Raw genomic sequence first — 25,165 nt, forward strand, 5'->3', positions numbered from 1 at the left:
GGAACATGCAACACTGTATTTAATAAAGGTTGTCGTACCATACATCTCTTTCTTTTCAATTCCGAAGGAGAAATAAAAATCCAAGATAAAGCAAGTGGACAATAAGAACCAGATATTTATTAAATAAATTTTAAAATTACCTTTAAAGTCAGACAGATCAGTATGGTGGCATAAAGAAGTTCACAGATGGAAACTGAAGGGTTACAGAAATTACTGATTGGGTGTGTGTGATACATAAATACATGCGGCACGTAATGTTCGCTCTGCAAGCATTTCCACATTTCTGGAGAGCCGAGTACACGTTAGAAAAGAGTCCCCACCTAACGTACTTAACTATGTAGATATTCTCATCTGTGACAGTTACATCCAAATGCACACGGCACGGGGCGCCTGGAGGCCATTTGCGGTTAATGATAGGTTAAGGTCTTCTTTCAGTCTTGTCTTGTGGCGGTAACACAAATCGTTTTAATAAAGAGATGTTATTAGAGTTGCTGTACTGCTTTAGTATGAATATTGTATGGTCACTAGTTGTGTCATTTGATGATTTAACTTATGAAAGTATATTTATTGAGGATTAAGCAACCACCCGGCTAATTTTCTACCACTGCTCCCCACAATGTACAATCCCTGCAATGTTTCGTCATTTAACATTAAGACACTCGATATTCCAAGCGGCGCACAACAAATAAATGCCAAAACAAGATAAGATGACCCCTAGTTTGTGTGCAGCATGAGAAGGGATGGAACCGAAATAACAGCTGGAACGGCGAGCTGTGAAGCTGACGGAGATGTGAGATATTAGCGCCATTTATTTCAGGTCTTTTGACTGTGCTTTCTCTCCCCTAGACATCGCTCTTCATCCTCACACCTACAGTCTCTTAAAACAGCATATACAGATGTCTCTCAATCAGACGGTTAGGATACGCTGCAATAATTCACTTCCATTCCGGAAAATAATGAAAATTTAACATGCAAATTTTGCTTTAGAAAAATATGAGACAAAGGATGGTTATGTCTTGTCTTTTTTTTCTCCTCAATTATTATCATATTTACTTATTATGCTTTTTTTCTTTTTTACTTTAATACCACTGACTATTTCTGAGCTTCGGTTATTCATTTAATAAGGAAATACTACATACATCAGCTGGAAAGAGGGAGGAGGAGGGTGAAAGGGTCTGGGTGATGGTGCCCTCTCTTGCAGCTTCACCCCGCATTCCCGTACATCAGTGGGGGCGAGGCAAAGAGAGCGACAGTTCTGCAACATCATCACAATATTTTACATTGCCACAACATCACAGCGAGGTGGAAGGGTGGGAGGTGTGTGTTTCCAGAGAGCAGAGAGTCCGAAGAGTGAGGGGGGGAAAGACTGAAGGAGGAGGAGGAGAGAGGGTGTAGTGTGTCGGACCCTGCAGTGTGCAGGCTTTTAGTCGAAGGAGATGAGCTGTGCCTCTGCGCTGCCGGGCACAGCCTGAGGGACCTGCTGATGCTGCTGCTGCTGTTGTTGATGCTGCTGCTGCTGCGGGGGGCCACCAGGGGGCGCCACCTAGAGAGAAAAGAACGGTAAAAATAGGAAAATTAATGAGGATTGAGATTGAAATAAAAAATAAATCATTAATGTAGGGCTTCTTTTTCTAATTTACAGTATACAACAGTATAGGCCCGTTTCCACCAAGGACTTCCTAGTAGTCCTGGAACTACTTTTCAAGGAACTAAAAGTTCTTTCAGCCCATTGTTGTCTGCTTTTCCAGAGTTTTTTTTGGATTAGGCAAATAAGTTCGCTGACGTATGAAAAAGCAACATGACATGGCACAAGGGCTGCTGGTGGTTGCAGCGGTAAACACACTCTGCAGTCTGCAGCTCAGTGTGTCTGCCTGTTTCATTTAAAGAACACATTGGAAAAAAAATAAACGTTTTGTCTCACTAAGACGACGTTTACTGCTGCATATATTTACTGATGCATGCTGGATGTAATGAATGAAATGCAGCAGAAGAAAATGAAACTAACAGCAGCTGTCTCTGCAGTAAATCATCTGTTGATCATTTGAGGGTTATTATTTGTACTTTAGAGCGTTACCGCTGCGAAACAATCAGAAAATATATATATTTTCTCTCATTCACAACACCGCCGCGCTGTCTGTCTCTTCTGCCGCTCGCTCACATGATCTCTTTCACTCTTTTTCTCTCTGTCTTTTCTAAAATGAGACAGCAAAGACTTACTTTACATTTAATGTTATCCAACAAAGAAATGTTGTCCCCTCATCCTAAAATGGTCCTAAATCGATACTAGAGTACATTGTGGTTTATGAATGAAGTGGTACACGAGTTGAAGCAACGGCGCGGTGTGTGTTTCACCAACAGCGACGGTCATCCCTGCAAACCCCATCCTGAAAGTTCCTGTACTTCCAGAAAGTACTACCCCCGGCCACGGCCTTTTTTGAGGGTAAAAAGGCTCCAGAAATGAATTTAGACCCTGGTCCCTGCGGGCGAAACACTACGAGTTCCTCAAAAGGTTCCTAGTTCCGGGGGAAAGTTCCTTCAGTCGAAATGGAGCTTATGTTGCAAACTCTTTACGAGGTTTTCTTACTGCTAACACCTGGTGACAAATGAAGAAATGATAAGTGTCTGACCTGTTGGTACATTGGCGGCTGGCCTGGCATGTACTGCTGTTGGGGGGGCATATTGGGGTCCTGTCCCGGCAATGCTGAAATCATGTTCTGCATGCCGTACGGCTGGTAGCCCATGTAACCCATACCGTTAGTGGGGGGAGGCTGGGGCATGGGGGGCATACTCTGGGCCTGAGAGACCACATTCTGCACAGAACAAGGACAACAGTTAGAGGGTTGGGTTAATAAACTTTAAATATGTTGCCTGTAGTTTGATCAGATAATGAAAGTCAATCAGACCTGCTGGTAGCCCTGTGTGGGTGTGGGCTGATAGTTGGAGTAGGGTGGACTAGTAGTGGGCGGGGCCTGACCAGGAGGAGGAGGAGGCTGCCCGTTAGTGCCTGCAGGCTGGTACATGTACGCATTAACCATATTTGGATCTGGAGGGAGAGAGGACAATCAATCAATCACACAGGAGCACACTGGAATACAAATATTAAAGTATCATGTGAAATGTTTCCTGGCTGAATATATTGCAGTAGGACAATTAAACACAGTAATTATCTAGTTCTGAAGCTACGTCTTCTCACCTGGGGCAGCATTGGGCATGGCCTGGTACTGTGGTGGTGCAGTCTGCCCAGGCTGGTTCATATAGATGTTGTGCATAGGCGAACCCTCCACAGAACCAGCAGGGCTGAAGGTGCCCGGGTAGCTGGGTGGAGCACCAGGCTGGTACACCACCCCTCCCGGCACATTGGGGGGCAAAGACTGCATCTGTGTAACAGCACATACATTTATTAAGATTTATGAAGAGGTAAATATGGTGTCTAAATCCCCATTCTATTTAAAGGACGGGTCAATTCTTATTATTTTTTGAGGTTTTTATATCCTTCTGTAGCTTCTCAGTTACAAACGTTAATATTTTGATCAACGTATGTATGTTTTAGCATTGAAATGATATTTTTCCAAACCCTTCTAAAAGCCATGTGACCTGACGTAGGTTTCTGCATGATGATGACGATGATGCTGCTACATGTACAGTATGCTGTATATACATCCTTATATTCAGTGTATTAACGTTACATACAGTAACTTAGATGGCGGTCGGCACGCCTGTCGGAAAGGGCTGCCTGACGGCGAGGTAAAGCTGTGAAAATATTCCAAATATAGCGTACACTTCAACTGTTATTGATTTTTTTTAGGTGGGCCTTTCTTGTAGGTGGCTAAAATAAGTTTTTTTGCTGCTCCCGTCTACAGCCGCTTTGCCTAGCTGTCAGACTACACTTTCCAGCAAGGAACTGAAGCAGTTATATCTCTTCAAAGCCACCAGACTACATTCACAAAAGCAGTAATTTTAACTCACAGAACGTGGGAGTATGCATACAACCCCACTTCAAAATATCCGAACTAACCTTTTCAGTTATTTACAAACTTAGTACAGCTTACTTTGACTCACATTACTTATCATTTGACTTCATTGATTAGCTTACTTTGGTAACCTACGTCACTGCTTTTTGCAACGGCTGAGTGGACGTTTCCATTTGAAAAAAATGATAATAGAACATAGATCGAACCCGCCCTTTAAGTGGTAAAACGGGACTAATAAAATAAAATGTACTGCTGATTGGAATTACAAAGAGTCCAGTTAATACTGCAGTGCAGTGATTCTCAATCATGCAACATGAAGGCCCATATGTCATGCCAACCATTCCCAATGGGTGCTACCCTCTCAATCAATCTGCTAATCCCAATGAGGTATGCAGTGTGTACCTGGGCGTAGGGCAGAGAGAAAGCAGGCATTTGGGCTCTCATCTGGATCGTGTGTTTCTGCTGCTCCAGACGCATCTGCCGCTCCTTCTCCTGCTCCTGGAGACGCTGGATGGCCAGCTGTCGTTGCATCTCCAGGTACTCCTGCAGATCAAACACAAACACACTTGTGAGCATGATGATGATGAATAGTGCATCAATATGTGCATTTTCAGTGGAGAGACTCATTTCATTACCTGTTTCTTCTGCCTCATGATCTCCAGTTTTTGCGCCAGCTGGATCTGCCTCTGTCGCTCTGCTTCCTCTGCGGCGCGACGCATCTTCTCTCTGTGTTCGTCCCGGAGGGCGTTGAGAGCCGCCCGGGCGTCACGCACCTGAGCCAGCTTGTCCTGCAGCCCCTCATAGTACACTGCGGACAGCATTCATGATGGGATACTTTAGAAAACTGGACACGCGAGGCGACAGAAATGCATTGGCACACACAACCTCACGCACAGCTACTCACATCGCTTCTCATCTAGCTGGTTGAGGATGTCCAACAGCTGGGGATGCATGTTGTTAATGGACTGGAAGAGTGAGAGCACGGCGCTGTCGTTGGTGATGCTGCGCCCACGCATGTGGTTGCTCTTCATGCGGTTAAGGAAGGTGGTGACAGAGTTCTGCAGAGCCTTCAGGAACTGCTCGTGGTTCTCCTCGGACTCCCCGTTCTGGTACTGCTGCTGAAGACGGGGACGAGAGGAAAGCAAAACACGGAAAGTCATTTGTGGTCTGCTCACTCCAGTTCAGCTAATAATACTACTTCCAACATCTGCCCTCAGTACAAAGTTTCAACATACCTCCACTATGTTGACTGGGGGCTGGACGGGGACATGACTTTCTGGCTGACTGATTGGCTGACTGATTGGCTGACTGATTGGATGACTGATTGGCTGACTGATTGGCGGAAGGGGCTCGGCCATAGGCACAGGGGCAGGGGCCGAGGGGGTGGGACTCTTGCGAGCCTCTTCCTGTTTCTTCTCCCAGTATGTTCTGTTCAGGTAACGGGCCAGCTGGAATAATGTGACACATTAGCATCAGTATTATAAGCATAATGTAAGATTCCAATTAGTTAATGCAGGTATTGAAGAAGAGAGGGACACCACATGTACCTCCGGGTCTACATCTTCAGCTGATGGAGCAGAGGAGTTCTGGAGAGGGCACATAGTTCAGATTGGTCAGTGACAAAACATACAGTAAAACTGGAATTAATAGCCTGAACCCAACCAGCGTAAATTTGGGACAAGCGTTTAATTCCTTATGCACAAAACTCAAGCTCAGCAAACATGGGAAATACTATCAAATAGTTTATTTAAACCAGTATGAATATTACTTGTATAAAAATTAGATTATCAAATAACATATAAATTATGAACCATTCATTTGATCCAGCTCGGAGACAGTTAACGCGCTCAACTTTCAGCACCCGGCATACTGACACAACATCTCTCTTTATCCTCTTAAAACCCACCTCGCCATCAGCGATAAGCCTATTTGGCATAACGAAAAGGAGAGAGGGTGAAAACTAAACAGAGAGAGCTGGGGACATTTTTAAATTGTAGCCAGCAAGGTAACGAAAACAAGCATACCCAACAACATGGTGCAGGAAGAAGAGATTAAAGTGCGGCCTTCGTTTGACGAACAAAGTTAGCAGACAGTGAGAAACAGACTTCACAAGACAATACTCACAACTTGGATTAATTTATATGAAAAAAACATTTAGACTCTTTGATTGGTGAACCTTTACGGACTAAAGGAATATAAATAATTGAGGAATGGACACATATTCAGACTTTTATGACTGTTTCAAAAGGTAAGGAGTCACCAAGTCTCTTGTTTACCATGCCGGTAAATCGGAATTAATTATACCTTGTTGCTCATGCTTTCCGTAAAATGAAACGCAAATCTAAACGATCCAACGATGTGTAGTATGTCCATATTGACAAAAGTTACCTTGCATCTAATTGAGACCTGCGTATATTTGTCAAAACGTGTAGAAACATCCGGCGAGTAAAAGGGACTCGGCGTCTAATTGGGGCTCGGCTTTTAATTGAAGTTTTGCAATATTTCAATAATTTGCTCAATGCTCAGCAGACAGTTTGATTTAATCATGAAAAAAGGTTCGGTTTTTGGAAATAATTCAGTTTGCCAGAGAGATAGGCAGCATGACAGGAGGTCTTACCACAGGGGAAGTGTAGAGGGTGCTGACCGGTGGTGCTGAGGAAGTCACTGGAGTGGGATCTTGAGGGGTTTTGGGATACATTGAGTAGGAGTTCTTTTGCCTCTGTAAGTATACATACAGGTATGTATTATTATCTCTCTATAAACAGAGAGTAAAAATACAAAGTAGGATTTCAGCTGTGCAACCCACCATCCGCTCCTTCTCCTCAGCCTCGCTTTGGGAAAGAGCTATGGCGAGCTGCAGCTCCTCTTCCTCCTGCAGTGCTGCCTCATCTCTCTTGGGAGGCATCTGGTGACGGAGCAGAGCAACAGTAAGACCCAGAAACAGTCCGCAACCTCAAGAGGATCGTTAAAATACCCCGATACATCCTTGCTTTGTTGTCTTCCTTCCTCATCAAAAGTTATTTCAACTGTAACCAGTATGACCGTCAAAGTCGTCTCATAATCTACTTCTACCTGGGATTGTTGGGACAGCGGGCTGGTCAGATACTCAGGAGGCAGCTCGGCAGCGCCCGGGGCGGGGGCTTTACCTTCAGCTTTCCTAAGAGGAGGAGAGAGGGTGGGGTGGCTGGTAAAGAAAAGGGATCGGGGAGGACAGACAATCTTGTTAATCAGAGGAGAACATGCTGCTCGAGACACTGAGATCTCTACAAACACAGAACAACAAAACTCTCGTTGCATAAATATTTTGTAAAAGCACCGACAGTCAACCCAACCCCAATATCGTTGCAAGATATTTGGTAAAAAATATCATGATATTTGATTTTCTCATATCAAAATATATCTTTTTTTTCAAGGCTGCCCCCTCTTAGTCGACTAATCAGTTGTTTTGGTGTTAGTCAACAAAGATTTCTTCAGTCGATTGGTCATTTTTTATGCTTTTTTTCATGCTGAATGACTTCTTTCCAAGAAACTTATGAGCACATCTCTGGTAAACACACGATTTAAAGTGGTGCTTTTGTGTGATTCTTTTTCACAGATCTGTCAATTAAATCAACTCATCATTAGTCAACAAAATTGTATGAGTGTTAGTAAACTAAGAATTTCTTTGGTCGAGGATGGCCCTACTTTTTTCATGGTCATCCATGTGGTATTTACCAAATTTCTTGTAATGAAAAACAGCAATTTCAAAATGGTGATAGAATACATTATATATTGCTAAGAGCAGGGCTAAAAACATGACCTCCTTGGTCCAGGTTGCGAAACAAAAACAAAAACAAACAAAAACATTTCCACTCAAATGAAATTCAACGCACGGATAAGGGTGAGCAAAGATGAGAGTCAAGACACTGCATTAAATCTTTTACCATAAACCAAGAAGCTGACAGACCAAAGCAGAATCTAAAATCAATGCATACTTAGACTCAGCAACAAAAGAACATACAGCATTACTTGAGCAAGTGAATACTTTACAAGGCCGGTGTCATACTGCAGTAATGAAGTAGTTCTCTCCAGATATAGCGGAGCCACCGTACTTCACACTTTAAGACTGAAAATTCACACTCGTTCCATCAGATCTGGGGACTCACTTGTTAAGCAGCTCAAAGCAGGGCTCACACACACGCACTTCCTTCTCTATGCCAAACTTGGGAATGGTGGAGTACTTGGACGAACACTTGCCACAGAAAATCTGGCCGCAGGCTCGACAATGGTGCTGGAGAAGAAGAGAACACAAATCAAGGTCAACTTCCGCACATGAACATATACTCCACACACAAACACACACACACACTGCTGTAACTGAATGAAGGAAACCATATAATCTCCAGGTGCCCCAGTTTCAGGAAAGCCCAGCCTACCTTTCTTGTCATAACTCCAAACTGGACTCTGCACCGGTGGCACTCCTCAGCATCAACCCAGTCTGGAGCCTGGATGAAGCAGACAGATGTCACATATTACTACAGATATGGTCACTGCAGCTTTGAGTACAGGCATCCTCTCTCCTAAATAGTTCAGGATCAATGACTAGCACCAAACTCTTGCTGATTCTACAGATATATTAGGTGATGTTCACATGTTGTGTCTAAAAACACGTAGAAAATGACAGCTGTGCCGCTTTCCTCCTTTTATTCAAGGTGTTTGGGAGGTTGGGCTCCTGTCACGCCTGCCGTTACTAAGCAACCAAAACCTGTACACTGTGATGATGATGAAGTTGTGGTAATTTAGCAGTTAACCTCACTGACTAAACTAAACAAAGTCAAAACAAAGTTAAATGCATTTCCAGCTCCGTAAATCCCTCACAGTAGCTTTATGGCCCCTAACTCTACATCAGTGAAATAAGAAAAACTAAAATGTCTCTCACTCTCTCAGCTGCAAACATCGCATCACTCTCCTTAAACTCGGGGAACACATGACCTATGGGAAAAGAAAAGAAAAACAGACTTGTTAAACATACAGTGTGATTCTAGTAGTACATTAACAGAAGTTAACAATGATACACAACTACAATATATGATGTTCTTGAACATTGCATGAACTTTCAGTTCAGTTCTAGTCATTAAAACACTGCTGGAATTGTAATTACATAAATAAACAAATGCTGATGTGTTTTTCTTAAATGTAATTGTAGCTAAAGCAGGGTTGGGAATTTTTTATCTGGGTAATTATACTTTCAGAGACACTTAGGCTTTCTTTCAGGTAGTAAAATACAAGTACAACATGTGTCCACTTACCTTCCACTTTCATGATCTGATAGGTGTCCTGGACCACCTTATATTTGGGTTCGTTGCGGAAGGCGTGAGACCAGGCCTGGATCAGGTAGAGGATCTTGTTTCTGACATTTGGTTCCGTCTGTTTTGAGTGGTAAAAGAACCACACAATGAAATAAAAAGTCTTGACGCCTTTAAATCCCTCTTATGTTTATACTCTACATTTCTGTTATCACATAACATTGGTATAACTGAGCTTCTCAAACACAAACTGAAACAAAACAACAGTGTGTTTGGGGACAAGAACTGAGGTGGGAAGTCCCTCCTTCTGGTCTGAAAAAAACAAACTCCTGTCACAAGCCTATGACATCACCAGGAAGTGAACACCGGCATGGGCTGCAGGAGCTTGTGTCACATGATGCAGCAAAGATCCAATTAAATGTTGCTAGCTCACGCTGTAATGCAGCGAGCTGCCTGATGTGATAAGGCTTCCAGCCAAAATATACTCATAAAATCACTCTGTCTCTGTGTAACAGGGCAAAAACACTGCATCCAGTCTTCCCATTGTTTACATAATACGTAGCTGCAAAGATATTAATTAGAAATGATTTAACCTGATTAGAGGTGAAGCAAGTAGTTGACAGAAAATTCATCAGAAAAAAACCCAGAATGAAAATTGATTAATTGTTTGACATTTTATCTACCAAAAATACCATATAAATATAAAGATTTGCTGCTTTTCTGTTTTATATCATTCTAAACTGAAAATCTTAGGGTTTTGGACTGTTAGTCGAACATAACAGGACATATGAAGATGTTACCCTAGATTAACTCTCTGAGACCCACAATAGACACGTTTTTATCTTTTATAGGGGGTACAGGGGGACTTTAGGGGAGGTAGCAGGTCACATAGAAGTGGTGTACATCATCTAAAAGCTGGGAACCTGAAGATCAATTGGAGAAGTAGCTCAACACTGTGTGTCAAGTTCTTTTAGTCATAAATCATAAATAAACATGAATTCATTAATCAATTAATTAGAATAAATAGTAAGGTTTAGGGACCCCGGTACGCAGAAATATTCAAACACACCATTTCAGTATAGGCGAAAATAACACATTTATGCTGCATTCAAAAAACTGCATGATTTTTGCCCCAAACTGCATGTGATTATCATAAAGTGGGCATTTCTGTAAAGGGGAGACTCGTGGGGACCCATTTAGCCTCTTTCCTGTTAAGGTATGCAAAGCATACATTGCGAGACATGGTTGGTACCAATGAATTCCTTAGGTTTCCTATTTTCATATAATATCTGGACCTTCACTCTATCTCTAAAACTGAACCTGCTACAACCTCTCAAAGACAGTAATGTCAGTCGGGATCATGGGTCTCAGGGGGTTAATCAAAAAATGTATTGACACATTAACTGATAATAAAAATAATCGTTAGTTGCAGCCCTAAACCCTGACTTCAGTTCACCTTTGTCAGCCAATTCAGCTTCACAATGAAAAGACAGTATTGACTACAATTAAGGTCAAAACTCGTGCAAATGTAGGTTTGTAACTTGTGTAGGGACATTTTAAAGAAACCAGGTTACGATACAATAAGTGCCACCTTGAGTAAATCCTTCAGTTCCTCCATGGTTTGTTTACTCGCCACCTCATCGTGGATCGTCTGGCCACAGTTCTTCACCACTGACTCCAGGACCTGAAGGGTGATGTGTCAAAAACATTCATTATGTTAGCTACGTTACACACATTTTACCAAAACAACTTTCTTCAAAAAAAAAAAGGTGACAAAACAGCAAACTAACACACTAAAAATAGACAGCGGTATATTTTCCACTGTAGACACGTCTTACCTCAAGTGCGTAGAGGGCCACATGTGGATTTTTGTCAATGAGCTTCTTCTTAATAGCCCCGATAGCATATTTAGCTCTGCAAGGACCAAAACAAACATTGCTCAATAGAAAAATCAAGGCAAAGCACAAAAAACCCCCAATAAACCTCAAACATGACTGAGTTATTTTCAACTTCAACAGTTGATGATATGGATGTAAAGGGAAGTGGTCAGAATCACTCACTGTGCGTCTCCTTGTCGAATGAGATCACAGATCTGCAGGATGGATTCCCAGTCAGTCTCCAGCAGCAGCTGACTGGTGGCTTTATCTGCAATTAGTACAGATGGTTAAAGCTTTGTAACATACAGTAATTAACATAATGTTTGGACTTATTTCACTGTTTTTAGTTAAATATCATTGAGTACCAGCACTCAGTCCCAAAATATGGTCTTATTACTGATTCTATTATAAGTGTTGTGACATTTGATTTTGCCTCAGAGACCCCAGATTGACTATTTGGCAATTAGTTTGTGGTAATAATTTAACTAATTGTATCTTTGTACTAAGCTACTGGAGTTACCTTGCACTATACTAATTTTTACCAGTCTCTTCTGCACTATATTCACTTTTTTAATAGTCGTGTATCACAGCTGTTACCCTGCACTATATTCAGTTTTAACAGCTTTCTTCATCTCCTTGTATTTTTATATCTGGCATATTTTTTTGTACTTTGCACTACTAACTTTTTTACTGCCTTTTTACTAACATGTTTTGCACTATGGAACTGTGATGCTGGAAACTTGAATTTCCCTCGGGATCAATAAAGTTACTATCTATCTATCTATCTATCTTTGGGAACATGGAAACATGCACAGCTATGGTACATTATCCTCTGACATGATAAGGGCCTAAAGGTGGGTTTTGCTTTGTACCAGATCTTCTCTGTGTCAACATCTAGTTTAAGGAACTTCCATTTCGTAAATCGAGGTTACATGGTGGATATTTCTTAATTTCTATGTTTTAAATTACCATACTAGAAAATAACGGCGAGCACGTCTCCAAATCTTGAACAGTATTGGGTGCCAGGTAGTGGTAAGAACAGAAGAAACAAATCACCAGCACTCACAGATAAAGAGTCTTTTTTGGATTAATCTGGGTAATCCCAATCCCCAGAATAAACCAAAAAAAAGACTCTTTATCTGTGAGTGCCGGTGATTTGTTTCTTAAATTACCACACCACAGCACAAACTACCACAAAGCAAACAATGGTAATCGTCCATCACATCAAATACTGTACATGTACAGAGAGATGTTTATCAACTGGGTTCCAGCAGCTAATTTGTTTACTTAATCTGGCCATCAATATCAACTGAAAGGCATATAAGAAGTGTGTTAAGACACAATTGTCAGCCAGTTATTAATATAACTTTCAAGATATTAGTTTTATCTGACGTGACTGTCAATTTTCAACATGTATGTATGACAAAGTTGTTTTTTTTCTTCCTGGGATGGTGCTAAACTAAGCTAACTGTATTTTAATAGAAAGGTGTCTTAATTGAGTGTTATCTATTACAAGGAAATAGATTAGCAGATAGCTAATCAACCTGTTGTGGACTTAACAAAACTTACATTAAAAGTCATAAGTAGTTTATCTAACAAATGATGTCTTTCTTGGATGTCATCAGTTATACAGTAAGGTTATTACTGAATCACTAGCTAACAGGACTCTCACCAGCAGACAGAGGAACAGTATTTCCCCCAGGCCATCAGAATTTTAAATAGATAATTCATACGACACCTTCTCACACAAAAAGTACCTCAATCATATATCTTATACTGTATATACTGTATATTTTCTTAATGTATATGTTCTTAATATGCCTGTATATGATCTTAATGTATTTGTTTTTAATATGCCTGTATATGTTCTTAATATGCCTGTATATGTTCTTAATGTATATGTTCTTAATGTATATGTTCTTAATATGCCTGTATATGTTCTTAATGTATATGTTCTTAATATGCCTGTATATGTTCTTAATGTATTTGTTTTTAATATGCCTGTATATGTTCTTAATGTATATGTTCTTAATAAGCCTGTATATGATCTTAATGTATTTGTTTTTAATATGCCTGTATATGTTCTTAATATGCCTGTATATGTTCTTAATGTATATGTTCTTAATATGCCTGTATATGATCTTAATGTATTTGTTTTTAATAAGCCTGTATATGTTCTTAATATGCCTGTATATATTCTTAATGTATATGTTCTTAATGTATTTGTTTTTAATATTCCTGTATATGTTCTTAATAAGCCTGTATATGATCTTAATGTATATGTTCTTAATATTCCTGTATATGTTCTTAATAAGCCTGTATATGTTCTTAATGTATATGTTCTTAATGTATATGTTCTTAATATGCCTGTATATGTTCTTAATGTTTATATTCTTAATAAGCCTGTATATGTTCTTAATGTATATGTTCTTAATGTTTATGTTCTTAATATGCCTGTATATGTTCTTAATGTTTATGTTCTTAATAAGCCTGTATATGTTCTTAATGTTTATGTTCTTAATGTTTATGTTTTTAATATTCCTGTATATGTTCTTAATGTATATGTTCTTAATGTATTTATTCTTAATATGCCGTTGTACAAAGTATTTCCTGTTATAATTGTAATATAACTTATTATCTTAATGGAGCTTTCCAGCAAAAAGCATTTCACACGATTGTAGTGTTATCTGTACAAGGAAATAGATTAGCAGATAGCTAATCAACCTGTTGTGGACTTAACTTAAAACTTACATTAAAAGTCATCAGTAGTTTATCTCACAAATGATGTCTTTCTTGGCTGTCATCAGTTAAACAGTAAGGTCATTACTGAATCACTAGCTAACGTTATTATCGTGTGCGAAGCTGATGTGAAGCTAAAAGGAAATCTGATTTAGCTTAGCTAATAGCACGAATATAACACAAGGATGGCTTGAATTACGACTTTAAGCAAATATGATGGTAACATAAAGACTTTATTATCTACTTATCCGGGTGTTTAAATGTAAAGTGAGCCTCTCTGAGGCCAGAACAATAGCTAGCAGGCTAAAGTTAGCTGGCCTGAGAGCCACAGCCCCAAAACCCTCACAACACTCCGCTGAAACATCGCACTTTGACTCACAGCTGGATTATACACTATCAACTTCAACTAACATGTTCCTGATGACTCACCCAGAAGCCTCTCAAACGTTCCTCCACCTTTTCCCATGTTAGATTCAATGTCTCAAAGGTATCTGTGTTGTTTTAGACAACGAACGGAGTGCTGGTTGTTTTCACCGCTGAGGCTGTTAGCTTCGCTGTTAGCTTCTCTGTTAGCTTCTCTGTTAGCCTCCTCGGAGCTCAGCAGCTGGACGGCTCTTCCTGCTTCCAGCTTCCGGCGTAGAAACAACAACATTTCTTCTTCTTTGGGGTTTATTGGTTGTTGGAAAACCAGCTTATAGGTGCTTTACCGCCACCATCTGGACTGGAGTGTGGAGCAGGAGATTGGCAGGATTTGTTTTCTTCAATTAAATTAAAAAAACACTAATATTTTTAATTTAATAATACTTTTTTCTCGTTAAGTTATGACTTTATTCTCGTAATATTACAACTTTTATTCTCGTTAAGTTATGACTTTATTCCTTGTAATATCACAACTTTTTTCTCGTTAAGTTATGACTTTATTCTCGTAATATTACGACTTTTTTTCTTGCAAAAATTATGACTTTATTCTCGTAATATTACGATTTTTTTTCTCGTTAAGTTATGACTTTATTCCTCGTAATATTACAACTTTTATTCTCGTTAAGTTATGACTTTATTCTCGTAATATTACGATTTTTTTTCTCGTTAAGTTATGACTTTATTCTCGTAATATTACAACTTTTTTTCTTGTTAAATTATGACTTTATTCTCGTAATATTACAACTTTTATTCTCGTTAAGTTATGACTTTATTCTCGTAATATTAAGATTTTTTTTCTCGTTAAGTTATGACTTTATTCCTTGTAATATCACAACTTTTATTCTCGTTAAGTTATGACTTTATTCTCGTAATATTACGATTTTTTTTCTCGCTAAGTTATGACTTTATTCCTTGTAATATCACAACTTTTATTCTCGTTAAGTTATGACTTTATTCTCGTAATATTACGACTTTTTTTCTTGCAAAAATTATGACTTTATTCTCGTAATATTACGATTTTTTTTCTCGTTAAGTTATGACTTTATTCCTTGTAACATTACAACTTTTATTCTCGTTAAGTTATGACTTTATTCTCGTAATATTACGAATTTTTTTCTCGTTAAGTTATGACTTTATTCTCGTAATATTACAACTTTTTTCTCATTAAGTTATGACTTTATTCTTGTAATATTACAACTTTTTTCTCGTTAAGTTATGACTTTATTCTCGTAATATTACGAATTGTTTTCTCGTTAAGTTATGACTTTATTCCTTGTAATATTACAACTTTTTTCTCGTTAAGTTATGACTTTATTCTTGTAATATTACAACTTTTTTCTCGTTAAGTTATGACTTTATTCTTGTAATATTACAACTTTTTTCTCGTTAAGTTATGACTTTATTCTCATAATATTCTGACTTTTTTCTCGTAATATTATGACTTTATCCTGGAAATCTCAGATTTTTTTCCCCTCAATGTGGCACTAATACTCCGTCATATATGTGCACTTTGGCCCTCACTTAATTAGACTTATATACTATATACTTAGACTATAAACTGTGTTACCTTAATCACAATGCTCAAATGTTTTGTGGCTCCAGACAGATGCTTTTTTTTTTTTTTTGCTGCCTAAAATGGCTCGTTTGATAGTAAAGGTTGCTGACCCCTGTTCTAGAACATGTTTACATGCTGTAATGTTAAAAAAAAACTTTATTTTCCTCGTACTGTCTGCCTGAATATACCTGTATTCACACTCTGTCTGAATCGCTCCGTTTTAGTGCATTTCAACGGAATTGCAACAGAATCGCGTTGCTAGGCAACAGCTTGGGTCCATGTTTACTTCTACTGATGTTATTTACACACACTGCAACAGGAAATAAACTGGGACACATTTAGAATGTTTATGTTTAAAATCGTGTAAATATTGTATATTTGTGACATCACAAATGGACAGAAATTGTCTTGTTTCAAACGCACAATTTCTGAATATAGGGGCTGTGTATATTTCTCCGTTTATTGAGCGTTTTGATAGTTTAACAGTATTTGTAAAGCACTTAAACCTGCTTTGTAATATAAAAGACATGAATATCTCACTTTTTACAATATGGGACCTTTAAGCTCCTAGTATACTTATTTTCGCCTTCTACTCTACGTTACATTTCACAAGGAAATACAGTAGCCTATTTTTTGCTCCATTACATTTACAGGATGACAGTTATATTACCAGTTAAATTGCATATTAAGATTTTTGAAATCCATAATGACTTTATAGAATATGATGTATTGTTATTATACAGTTAAATAAAGCCTCTGTACACCCACAAAGGTTTTTTTTCATTCTGGTTGATTAGACCTCTTCTCAGGTTGAAGGTGGGCGGAGCTTTAATGGGAATTTATTAGGTCATTAAAAGTCATAAGTAGGTTAATCTCACAAATGACAGTGTTGTGCTGTCACATATCTTCCCCTACCTTCAGGTTGAAGGTGGGCGGAGCTTTAATGGGAAATTATTATGTAATTAAAAGTCATAAGTAGGTCATCTCACAAATGACAGTGTTGTGCGGTCACAAATCTTCACCTACCAATGACAATGATTAAGGTGCAATTTTTTCCACCCTAACAGGTTCAACAAAGTTTACAGGAAACTTAGGAAAATGTCATTAGGCCGACACGCCCACACAGTCCTGAGCAGAGGTGTAATCAGTCAGATGAACTGAAAACACCTGTGTGGCTGTTCAGAGGCTTTAAATGCCCAACAGTATATAACGTAGTCTCACTCCTCCCTTTCCAAGACTGCGGTGACGTGAGCTGCCGATTGCAAAACCGCCTTGCTCAGAAGCCATCGTTACCATAATAACACAACTTTAGGAGCAACGGAAGTCAGATGGCGGTTGGCGGTACCACGGTTTTGCACTCTGTGGCTCACGTCACCGCAGTTTCACAAGCGTGTCGGAGAACTAATGTGGCCTTCAGGAAACGTAAAAACGCTAAAGGCTGTCTCTAGAGCCGGTGTTTGGTTTGTCCGTTCTGGACTAGAAACATGGCGGAGCAACATAGTGGACTCCATGAAGAGGACCCGCTCCCTATGTAGATATGAAGGGGTCATTCTAAGGTAACGAAAACACAACTTAGATTCTTAGTTTCAGGTGACAATACACTAATGAAAACATAGTTATGAATATTACATTCCGTTTCTGCTAAAAGGTCCCTGAAATGTTACACAGTGTTCCTTTAAGTTTCTCTTTAAAACACTGCTTCCATATTAATGCATCAGTGTAATGCATTAATATAACATCTTGAACAAGTCATTGAGTCCCTACTAGCTCTATCAAAGGTGTTGTGTCGTTGGCTCTGTGAATGATATCATCAATGATTCATTAGTACACTTATAGTGCACACTAATTGGTCTGGTATCGTACCTTTAGCTATTCTGAGACACTGCTCTGATTATTTACAATGTAAATAGTGCACTTGTCTCACTCTGTGCTTTACCCATTACAATTGTACAGTAAATAGCACAGTCTGCCCCTACTGTATTTACTCTACCAACATTGGTATAGGCCTACTTAGGTCATGTATGAGTCACTACCTGGCACTTGGGACACTGGTGCCCATTGTTATTGTGGTGCTGTAATGCTCTATAAAGTGGCATTGTGTCGCTCTGTCCTCTGCTGTTACAGACAGAGAGAAAAACATTTTACTGTTTACAGTCAACAGAAAGCAAATTATACTATCTATACCACAGAAAACCAAATTAAATCATGAGAAATAAAAATTCTAGTTCACACCATGGTACTGGACATTATTTTATTGGCAAATTACATTAAAAACAAGAAAAAGCGAACTACTGGAGAGAAAAGAAACACCGCTGTGCACGGGGTATCTTCAGTTTTTCTTATATTTTCTATGCAGTTAATGTAGTTTAAGAAAATGTAGCTTGGAAAAAGTATTGAAATTCAGAAACAGCAGCGTCAGCATGTTCAAACTCCATAAGGCGCTCAAATGGTTTTAATTCACTGAATATGTGTTTGAAGTCGTCCCTTAACTACAAGGTTGGTGGTTCGATCCCCCGTTCCTACTGTCCAAGTGTCCTTGATCGAGACACTGAACCCCAAGTTGCTCCCCGGTGGCAGCTCACTGCGCCTAATGCTTATATGAGGTCAAATTTCATGTACAGTATGTATGTGATGATTGTAATAAAGTTTAAGTAAAGGAGCACAGAATCTGAGGGATCTGAACAATGTCTCATGAATAAAGATTATGCTTTTTCCACTGTGGCTCGTAACATCCCACATTACATGCTCACACACAGAGACACTGACAGACAGACACACACACGAGTTACAAACATGCATATTCTGTGTTGTTCTGCTTGTGTCTAAGATAAGTAACGGGCTGGAAACTTCAGCCATATCAGTAAATTCTAGTCAATTGTGATTCTGACAAAGAGTAGGAGGTGCTTTGAGATGACTTGTGCTAAGATTGCCTGGTTTGCTGTACTGTTAATTGAAGGAATACCAGGATTTTTATGTCGTGAATGAAAGATAATGTGTTTTTTCTTTGTCCCTGGTACGGGGTAGCTGAGACAGGGAAGAAGAGATGGAAGATGGGAGACACACACACACACACACTTCTCAACAATATGGCGCCACAAGCAAATGTACACACATCCCCATTGTTCTATTGTTCTTCTCCACTCAGTAGAACCCCTTCTAGTGTTTACTTAAACAGGCAAAACAGAGACTTTCTTTTTAAAACTACTTCGGTCAAACGCATGCAGTTGTAAGATTTTAACATACAAATGTGAACACACACCATTTCTCTCAGGAGAGGATTTGGAGGACCAATACTTTTATTGTATTTTACACAGACAGACAGACAGAGAACAGGGTTATTGAAGGATATATCAGGTATGAAATAATAAAATGAGTTCAGTTTTCCCTAAACAGCCTCCTGCGGCTTTTCAGAGAAAAAAGCTAACATTAAATATAAAATAATTACAAGGAGCAAAATCAAAAGGAGAGGAATCGTTTTGGGTGTATTTGTGGGACTGGAGACATTTTGGAGACTTAAACATAACCTTTGACTTGTGAGGCGGGTGCCCTGCGAGGACTACTTTCTCCACTGCTGAAGGTGGGAGAGCCGGGCAAGCCGGGGGGACTTGACCCAGCATAGAGCAGAGACCCCCCAATGAGGAGCAGGGCTGACGCACCCCAGCCGATGTAAAGGCCAGGGCCGAGCTCACGCTTGTGCGGGGCCGCCACGTGTGGATCGTAGAAATCCCTGATGATGGAGTGGGCAGTCCAGCAGACGGGTACAAGGTAGAGGAACCCTGCGATGGCAAAAAGGGCGCCAGAGATGCGAGCAACACGGGCCTTGACGCTGTTGACGCCGATGCACTTGGTGCACTTGGCTCCCAGGACCCCCAAAGACAGAGCGAGGCCACAGATCAGGATGGAGAACACGGTGAGGCCTCGGGCCGCCTGCATGTCGCTGGGCAGAGCCAGCAAGCTGTCGTACACCTTACACTGGATCTGACCCGTGCTCTGCACGATGCAATTCATCCAAAGGCCTTCCCAAATGATCTGAGCCGTCACTATGTTGTTACCGATGAAGGCGGTGACCCGCCACAGGGGGATGGCGCAGACTATCGCCCCACTAACCCACCCTATAAGGGACATGATTAGGCCCAGCAGCTGCATGCCCGTGGTTGCCATGGTGAAAGGTGTTGTTTGAATCAGATAGATTTGTCTTTTTGTGTTATTTCAGTCTCTGTTTGTTGCAAAGGGGCCACTTATAGTCCCACAAAGAAACGTGACAGTCAATGTACTGGAAATATCGTGCTCCACTGTCAGTCTTCAGGTGGTGATGAGTTCAGCTTGGGTCACACAACGACAGGTATCCTGAAATTCAGAAAATGACAAAAAAAGTAGAATCAATTTAATCCATCATACAAATAGTGCTAAGAAACTTTGTCCTACTATTAACAACAACGAGCATTACATTAGTAAAGCATGAAAAGACTAATGTAGCATATATTTATCATAAATATTTGGAGACAGGCAGCGAGGCCCATGTTTAGTGGATTCCAGCAAGAAGCACAGAGAATAGCCGTCTTTGACACATCTGTGGGTGTCGAGCTACGCCTTGCCTGGTGAGTGGATTATCTCAGAAAAACATGAGGAGACTCTGAACACAAGCATCTTTCATGAGGGCTTGAAGAGTGGGCCAGGAGGACCTATATGTCATCTCTTTATCACAGCGCTTGGTATCCACATTTTTACCAATTCTGTGAATCGAACCCTCCCCTGCACAATCAATCCCGGGGGTTGTTTTATGACAAGGATGGAGGGGAAAATGTCCCATTTGGACCCTTTTTAGATGAACGTGTGTCCAATAGATCCCCGTCTGAGGGGAGTTTTATTAGATTTGATGTGAATAAAATGGTTTTATATGTGGGCAGATAACAATGGAACATATGCATCCTCGAAACCAGAATAATCAGGCTTACATTCTCCCACTGTGACAATATTGTGCCCAGATTATAAAGACCCCTGAAGGCCCCACTTTAGGAATCTGTTACTTATCTTTGGTCCAACTAATGGTTCTATTTATTAGGATACTTTTCATAAAATTAGTGCAAACATTGCAATGAGGTAAGAGTGATCCATACACCTGCCTCCAACACCAAGAAATAAATTATATTCCATCAAACTCATCACATTTCACACAAATGTATCTGTTTTTTAGTCAAATTGATTTAGAAATTTTTTAAACTGTCACTAATGCTCTCCTTGAGGATATTATGAAGGATATTTACCTCAAATGAAGACTCTTGCTGCTCCCCTTTGTCCACAGGTTTGTGTTGCTGGTCCTTTGCTTGTGTCGATCAGTTGGGAGGTCTGGAGTTGTGAACGACGACCCTGAGATTTCGCTTCAGTCCGCAGGAAGGCTGTAGAGCAGGGGAGGCTCTGTCTCAGAGGTCAGGTGAACTGAAGACGAGAGGGGTCGATCAGCTTCGACACCCAGGACTGGACTGGATGATGGGGCTGCCCTCCGAGATGCCAGCGCAAGTCTGTGCGGCGGTGGGCAGAAGCACGCGCTCGTGTGCACGACAGTGTCTGTGTGTGAATGAGTGAATGTGTCTCCCAGTGCCTGGTGTACGAGCACAATGCCCTGCTGTTTTCACTGTGCCCTCCCTCCCCTGCTCCTCGTCAACCCCTGTCCCAACCTCGCAGCCCCTCTCACCCATCCAACTTTCCCCTCTTTTTCGACTTTGACTCACTTGTTCATTTATGAGAGTCTTCTCTTTTTCTTCTGCCCTCCTCTTTTCCTTTCCAATCTGTTTATGGGTTTCATTGAAGTTTTCAAGTGTAGGTCCTTATGCAACCTCTTGTTCATTGTCCTGACAGGCGAAATGTGGTTCATTCTAGTTTTTCATATTTGACATACTGGATTGATACTGAAAAGATAATCAAATGCACAAAGATTTATAAATAGAAAATATTGAGTATGATGTTTAGATGCTGCAGAAGTTAGAAGAGATGATCAGGGGTGCAACGTTTTTGCTGCCATGCAGGCGACCGGGACTGAAGAACGGATGAAGCCTGTCAGTGAATGTGTCTGTGAAGGTGTAAATGTGGACTCCAGATTCTGCGCAGTAGAAGGACACGTGGCCTTCCATGTAGTCCAGAAACACGCCCACCGCCTTGGGTCTCTGATCCAGAGCCAGCGGCGTGACGGGAGAGGTGTTGGCAATGAACTGGCCGCCAGGCTTCAGGCTTAGAGTCCAGTAACCATTCGCAGGGCATATGGTGAACTTGCCCTTCCTGTTTACGGACTGACTGACAACGCCTAGGTTCCACTCGATCTTCTCCCCGACCTCCACCTCCCAGTAGCACCTCCCGCCGCTGAGGCTCTCTTTGGCCAGCACGTTCGCCACGCGGTCGAACCGCTTGGGGTGATCTGGTACCTCCTGGAGCTTGTTCGTGTGTCTCACCTGTTTTCTGTCGTCTGAGACGGAGAGGACGGGATGGGCTGTCTTAGCGCTGAGATTGACATCCACTAAGAAAACGGGAGGAGAAAAGGTCAAGACGGGGTCAAAGAGCATGGACATGTTCAGCTCTAAAGGACTGTAAGAAAATTACTGGGGTGGGTTGATGGGTTAAATCCAACCTGGTCTCATGGGAAGGCGTATAAATAGCACAACATTACAAGGACATTCTTTGTGTCATGATGTATTTTAGGCTTTTTGCATGTTATTTGTAGAACACAACTAAGGTAACATCCACAGTTAGGTTGAGGCAACAAAACCACTTAGTTAGGTTTAGGAAAAACATCATGGTTGGGCTTAAAATAAGTACGTAAACTAAGCAAACTAAATACAATACATACGGAAACAACGTAACATAAGTATGGAAAATAGTGTGTGGATGGAGCCTTACCTGTGTATTTCTCTATCCTCTTGAGTTCTGTCAAAGAAGAGCCACAGGAAAAAAAAAAATTTAATTTAATGCTCATTTAATGATTTAATACACTGAATAAAAGTCGCATTACTCACCAGATTTGGAGAGCCGGTTGACTTCTACCTTTATCTTCTCCATTATGTCTGCCAGTGCTCGCCTGGTGACCCCAACACAAGGGTCAGATTCTACGGTAACCCTGGACCAGTCCTTCATCTTAGAGGGGCACACGGTGGGAACAATCTGCACGACATGAACAACGTTTTCACTGATGGTAGCCGTTCACTATTATCATTATATTATCTGCAGAAGGTAAAGGTGCTTACTGCGGTGACTTGCTTCGTCTCATCGTCACCGTTTACAGGAATCTGGGGATCAGGTTCAGCGGTCTCCTTCCTCAGCTCCTGGATCTCCTGTTCGATCTCTTTCACCAGTGTTTCTACTTTCTTCCCCTCCTCTCTCTGTCGTTCCTCGATTGAGTCCACCACCGCTTTGTGACTCTTCTCCATAGCTTGTACGAGGACAGAGAAGACCTTCTGGCTCTCTCGCACCTCTCGGAGATAGGAGTTCTGATTGGACATCATCATGCATCACATACATTGTTTTAAAAACAGAGATTCTAATAATGTAGAGGGTTTCAACGCACCTTTTGGAGCTCGAGAGCATATTTCAACCTTTCTATCTTCTGCAGCCTTTCCTGAATCATTTGCTCAACATCTATAACCTGTAGCAGTGACATACACAAATATATTAGAATTATTCATTATCAGATCCGTTATGATTGACTCACAAATGCAATAAAGTACCGTTTCCTCTTCAGGCGGTTTCTCTGGTCGATTCTTCCTATAGTTGTCTGAGATGTCTGCCAGGATGCGGTTGACGCTGAGGTCAGGCCGGTCAGCAAACAGCCTCTTACAGTGGGGGCAGTATTTAGACTGGTGTCGTGACCAGTAGTGGCTGAGACAGGACAAGCAGAAGCTGTGTCCACACGGTGTGGTCACTGGGCTGGTGAAGATGTCTTTGCACAGAGAGCACAAGAAGGGCTTCTCGGGGAGGAGGCCAATTGTAGAGGCCATACTCTGAAAATGACAATGACAATGTCAAGAAAGTATGAGGAAGCTTTGTTTTGTTTTTGAACACATTGAAGCTACATTCTGCAAATTTGATAAATTAATATCAAATCAACTAATTCATCATGAACTACAGTATGAGCACTTCCCAAAAGGCTTATAAAGGAGCATTTAGAGTGAAATGTGACAGCACAAATATTTCCAGCTCAGCTATGCAGTCCTCTCAGGACAAACGGGACGTCATGTTCTTGAGCAGAATGGCACTCCTCTCACATTATGTAATGACAAACAAAGGACGGGATGTGTGACTTTCTTTTTTGAATCTACTGAAACAACATTTATTTCACTGGTGAAAGCTCCCAACATCGACTTCTTATTGTCATTGTTACAGAGGTTTGAGTTAAAAAGAGTTTCTTTGTGATCAGGGACAGATGTACCAACAGAGCGGAAGTATGTGATGTCAAAAATGTGGTCAAACAGGTAGCAGCCAAGTTGTTTGTTACGTCACGGGGGAGCAACAGCACAATACAACACAAAGCAGAAACCACGGTGTTACGTTTTGTCCTGACTACATTACTCTCTGACATTCACATAGTAAACATAAATAAATAAATATAAATAAATGATTTTAAGGTCTGAATTCATAGTCAGAAAATAGGTAGTTTTTCCAAAATTAAAACAGAAACTAAAGTAAAAGCATTAGCTGAGAAGAGTGTGATCTTACCTCTCAAAGATGATCTTATCCAGATAACACTGCTTTCAGTCCACACTGCTTCAGTTCCACAGTTTCAGGTTATAATACGTAGATGGTTTACACTGAACAGGTACACTAAGGTGTGTGTGTTGTTTAGGAAAGAGGCAGTGCTTTAGATAATGGCTCTCTCAGTTGAGACTCCACCCTGAATGTTATCTGAGCTACTCTTTAACTAACCTACAGCCAGACACCAGGAAGTGTTGGAGGTTGAATACAATGTTGTGTGGTTGCCAAACAACAAACTCTCACGAATCACAACTCACAACTGTTTATTCAAAATACAAATTTACAGTTTAAATCAGCCATGAGATTTACTGTTTTTGACCATAAGTAATCCCCTTAAGTTTCAGTTTCAACCTAAAAGGAGTACATTTCCTTATTTAGTTTGGTATCAACGTCTTATTTATATATTTTTTAATGATTTTAAAGTCTTATTGATAACATTTTTATGTAGACAAATATAAAAAAAAACAAAAAAAACAAACAAACATCCACAGAGCTTTTAGAAAGGTGCCGAATAAAAGTATGGCTATTCCTGAAAAATAAATAAATAAATATATGTTATTGAAAATTAATTATTTTAAAAAT

At 40.4% G+C, this 25,165-nt stretch overlaps 3 protein-coding genes and 1 long non-coding RNA gene across 13 annotated transcripts; all 4 read right to left on the reverse strand.

Moving 5' to 3' along the window:
• Positions 1–97: 97 nt before the first annotated feature.
• hgs (hepatocyte growth factor-regulated tyrosine kinase substrate) lies at positions 98–14,515 on the reverse strand. 10 transcript variants are annotated; one of them, XM_074656474.1, is made up of 20 exons: positions 14,302–14,515; positions 11,317–11,401; positions 11,095–11,170; positions 10,848–10,940; positions 9,260–9,377; positions 8,890–8,942; positions 8,387–8,455; positions 8,117–8,241; positions 7,038–7,155; positions 6,778–6,876; positions 6,589–6,690; positions 5,519–5,557; positions 5,207–5,419; positions 4,876–5,089; positions 4,607–4,779; positions 4,374–4,514; positions 3,194–3,377; positions 2,904–3,043; positions 2,628–2,810; positions 98–1,543 (listed from the first exon to the last, which is right to left on the reverse strand). In XM_074656474.1, the coding sequence occupies exons 1-20, from the start codon at positions 14,336–14,338 to the stop codon at positions 1,424–1,426; spliced, it is 2,382 nt and encodes a 793-aa protein (XP_074512575.1). In that variant the 5' UTR covers positions 14,339–14,515; the 3' UTR covers positions 98–1,423. The 10 variants fall into 10 exon arrangements, with proteins under 10 accessions (XP_074512575.1, XP_074512573.1, XP_074512581.1 ...); XM_074656472.1 differs by having other exon boundaries at positions 10,845–10,940; XM_074656480.1 differs by having other exon boundaries at positions 4,876–5,086; positions 7,044–7,155; positions 14,302–14,514.
• An 835-nt stretch (positions 14,516–15,350) lies between these two features.
• On the reverse strand, positions 15,351–15,700 carry LOC141779925 (uncharacterized). Its single transcript, XR_012596477.1, has 3 exons — positions 15,666–15,700; positions 15,578–15,623; positions 15,351–15,489 (listed from the first exon to the last, which is right to left on the reverse strand). It is a non-coding gene; the product is annotated as an uncharacterized LOC141779925 (long non-coding RNA).
• Positions 15,701–19,108: 3,408 nt separating this feature from the next.
• On the reverse strand, positions 19,109–20,008 carry cldnk (claudin k). Its single transcript, XM_074656484.1, has one exon. It carries the CDS (start codon positions 20,006–20,008, stop codon positions 19,361–19,363), a length of 648 nt encoding a protein of 215 aa, XP_074512585.1. The 3' UTR covers positions 19,109–19,360.
• btr02 (bloodthirsty-related gene family, member 2) lies at positions 19,109–24,681 on the reverse strand. The gene is made up of 8 exons (XM_074656483.1): positions 24,548–24,681; positions 23,560–23,832; positions 23,400–23,477; positions 23,080–23,322; positions 22,852–22,996; positions 22,736–22,762; positions 21,112–22,355; positions 19,109–20,194 (listed from the first exon to the last, which is right to left on the reverse strand). Exons 2-7 carry the CDS (start codon positions 23,827–23,829, stop codon positions 21,811–21,813), a joined length of 1,308 nt encoding a protein of 435 aa, XP_074512584.1. The 5' UTR covers positions 23,830–23,832; positions 24,548–24,681; the 3' UTR covers positions 19,109–20,194; positions 21,112–21,810.
• Between the last annotated feature and the right edge of the window lie 484 nt (positions 24,682–25,165).

This window comes from Sebastes fasciatus, chromosome 13 (genome assembly GCF_043250625.1).
Source record: "Sebastes fasciatus isolate fSebFas1 chromosome 13, fSebFas1.pri, whole genome shotgun sequence".
In the NCBI taxonomy this organism is placed as follows: Eukaryota; Metazoa; Chordata; class Actinopteri; order Perciformes; family Sebastidae; genus Sebastes; species Sebastes fasciatus.

Excerpts from the sequence above, each read along its gene's own strand:
- hgs (XM_074656472.1), bottom strand. The coding sequence starts at position 14,338 with ATGGGAAAAGGTGGAGGAACGTTTGAGAGGCTTCTGG. Across the intron at positions 7,156-8,116 it reads TGCTTTGAGCTGCTTAACAA|CCACCCCACCCTCTCTCCTC; the intron begins GTGAGTCCCCAG and ends TTTCTTTACCAG. Across the intron at positions 5,420-5,518 it reads CTGAAGATGTAGACCCGGAG|CTGGCCCGTTACCTGAACAG; the intron begins GTACATGTGGTG and ends ACATTATTCCAG.
- cldnk (XM_074656484.1), bottom strand. The coding sequence starts at position 20,008 with ATGGCAACCACGGGCATGCAGCTGCTGGGCCTAATCATGTCCCTTATA.
- btr02 (XM_074656483.1), bottom strand. The coding sequence starts at position 23,829 with ATGGCCTCTACAATTGGCCTCCTCCCCGAGAAGCCCTTCTTGTGCTCT. Across the intron at positions 23,323-23,399 it reads ATGCTCTCGAGCTCCAAAAG|AACTCCTATCTCCGAGAGGT; the intron begins GTGCGTTGAAAC and ends ATGTCCAATCAG. Across the intron at positions 22,356-22,735 it reads GAGGATAGAGAAATACACAG|TGGATGTCAATCTCAGCGCT; the intron begins GTAAGGCTCCAT and ends CCGTTTTCTTAG.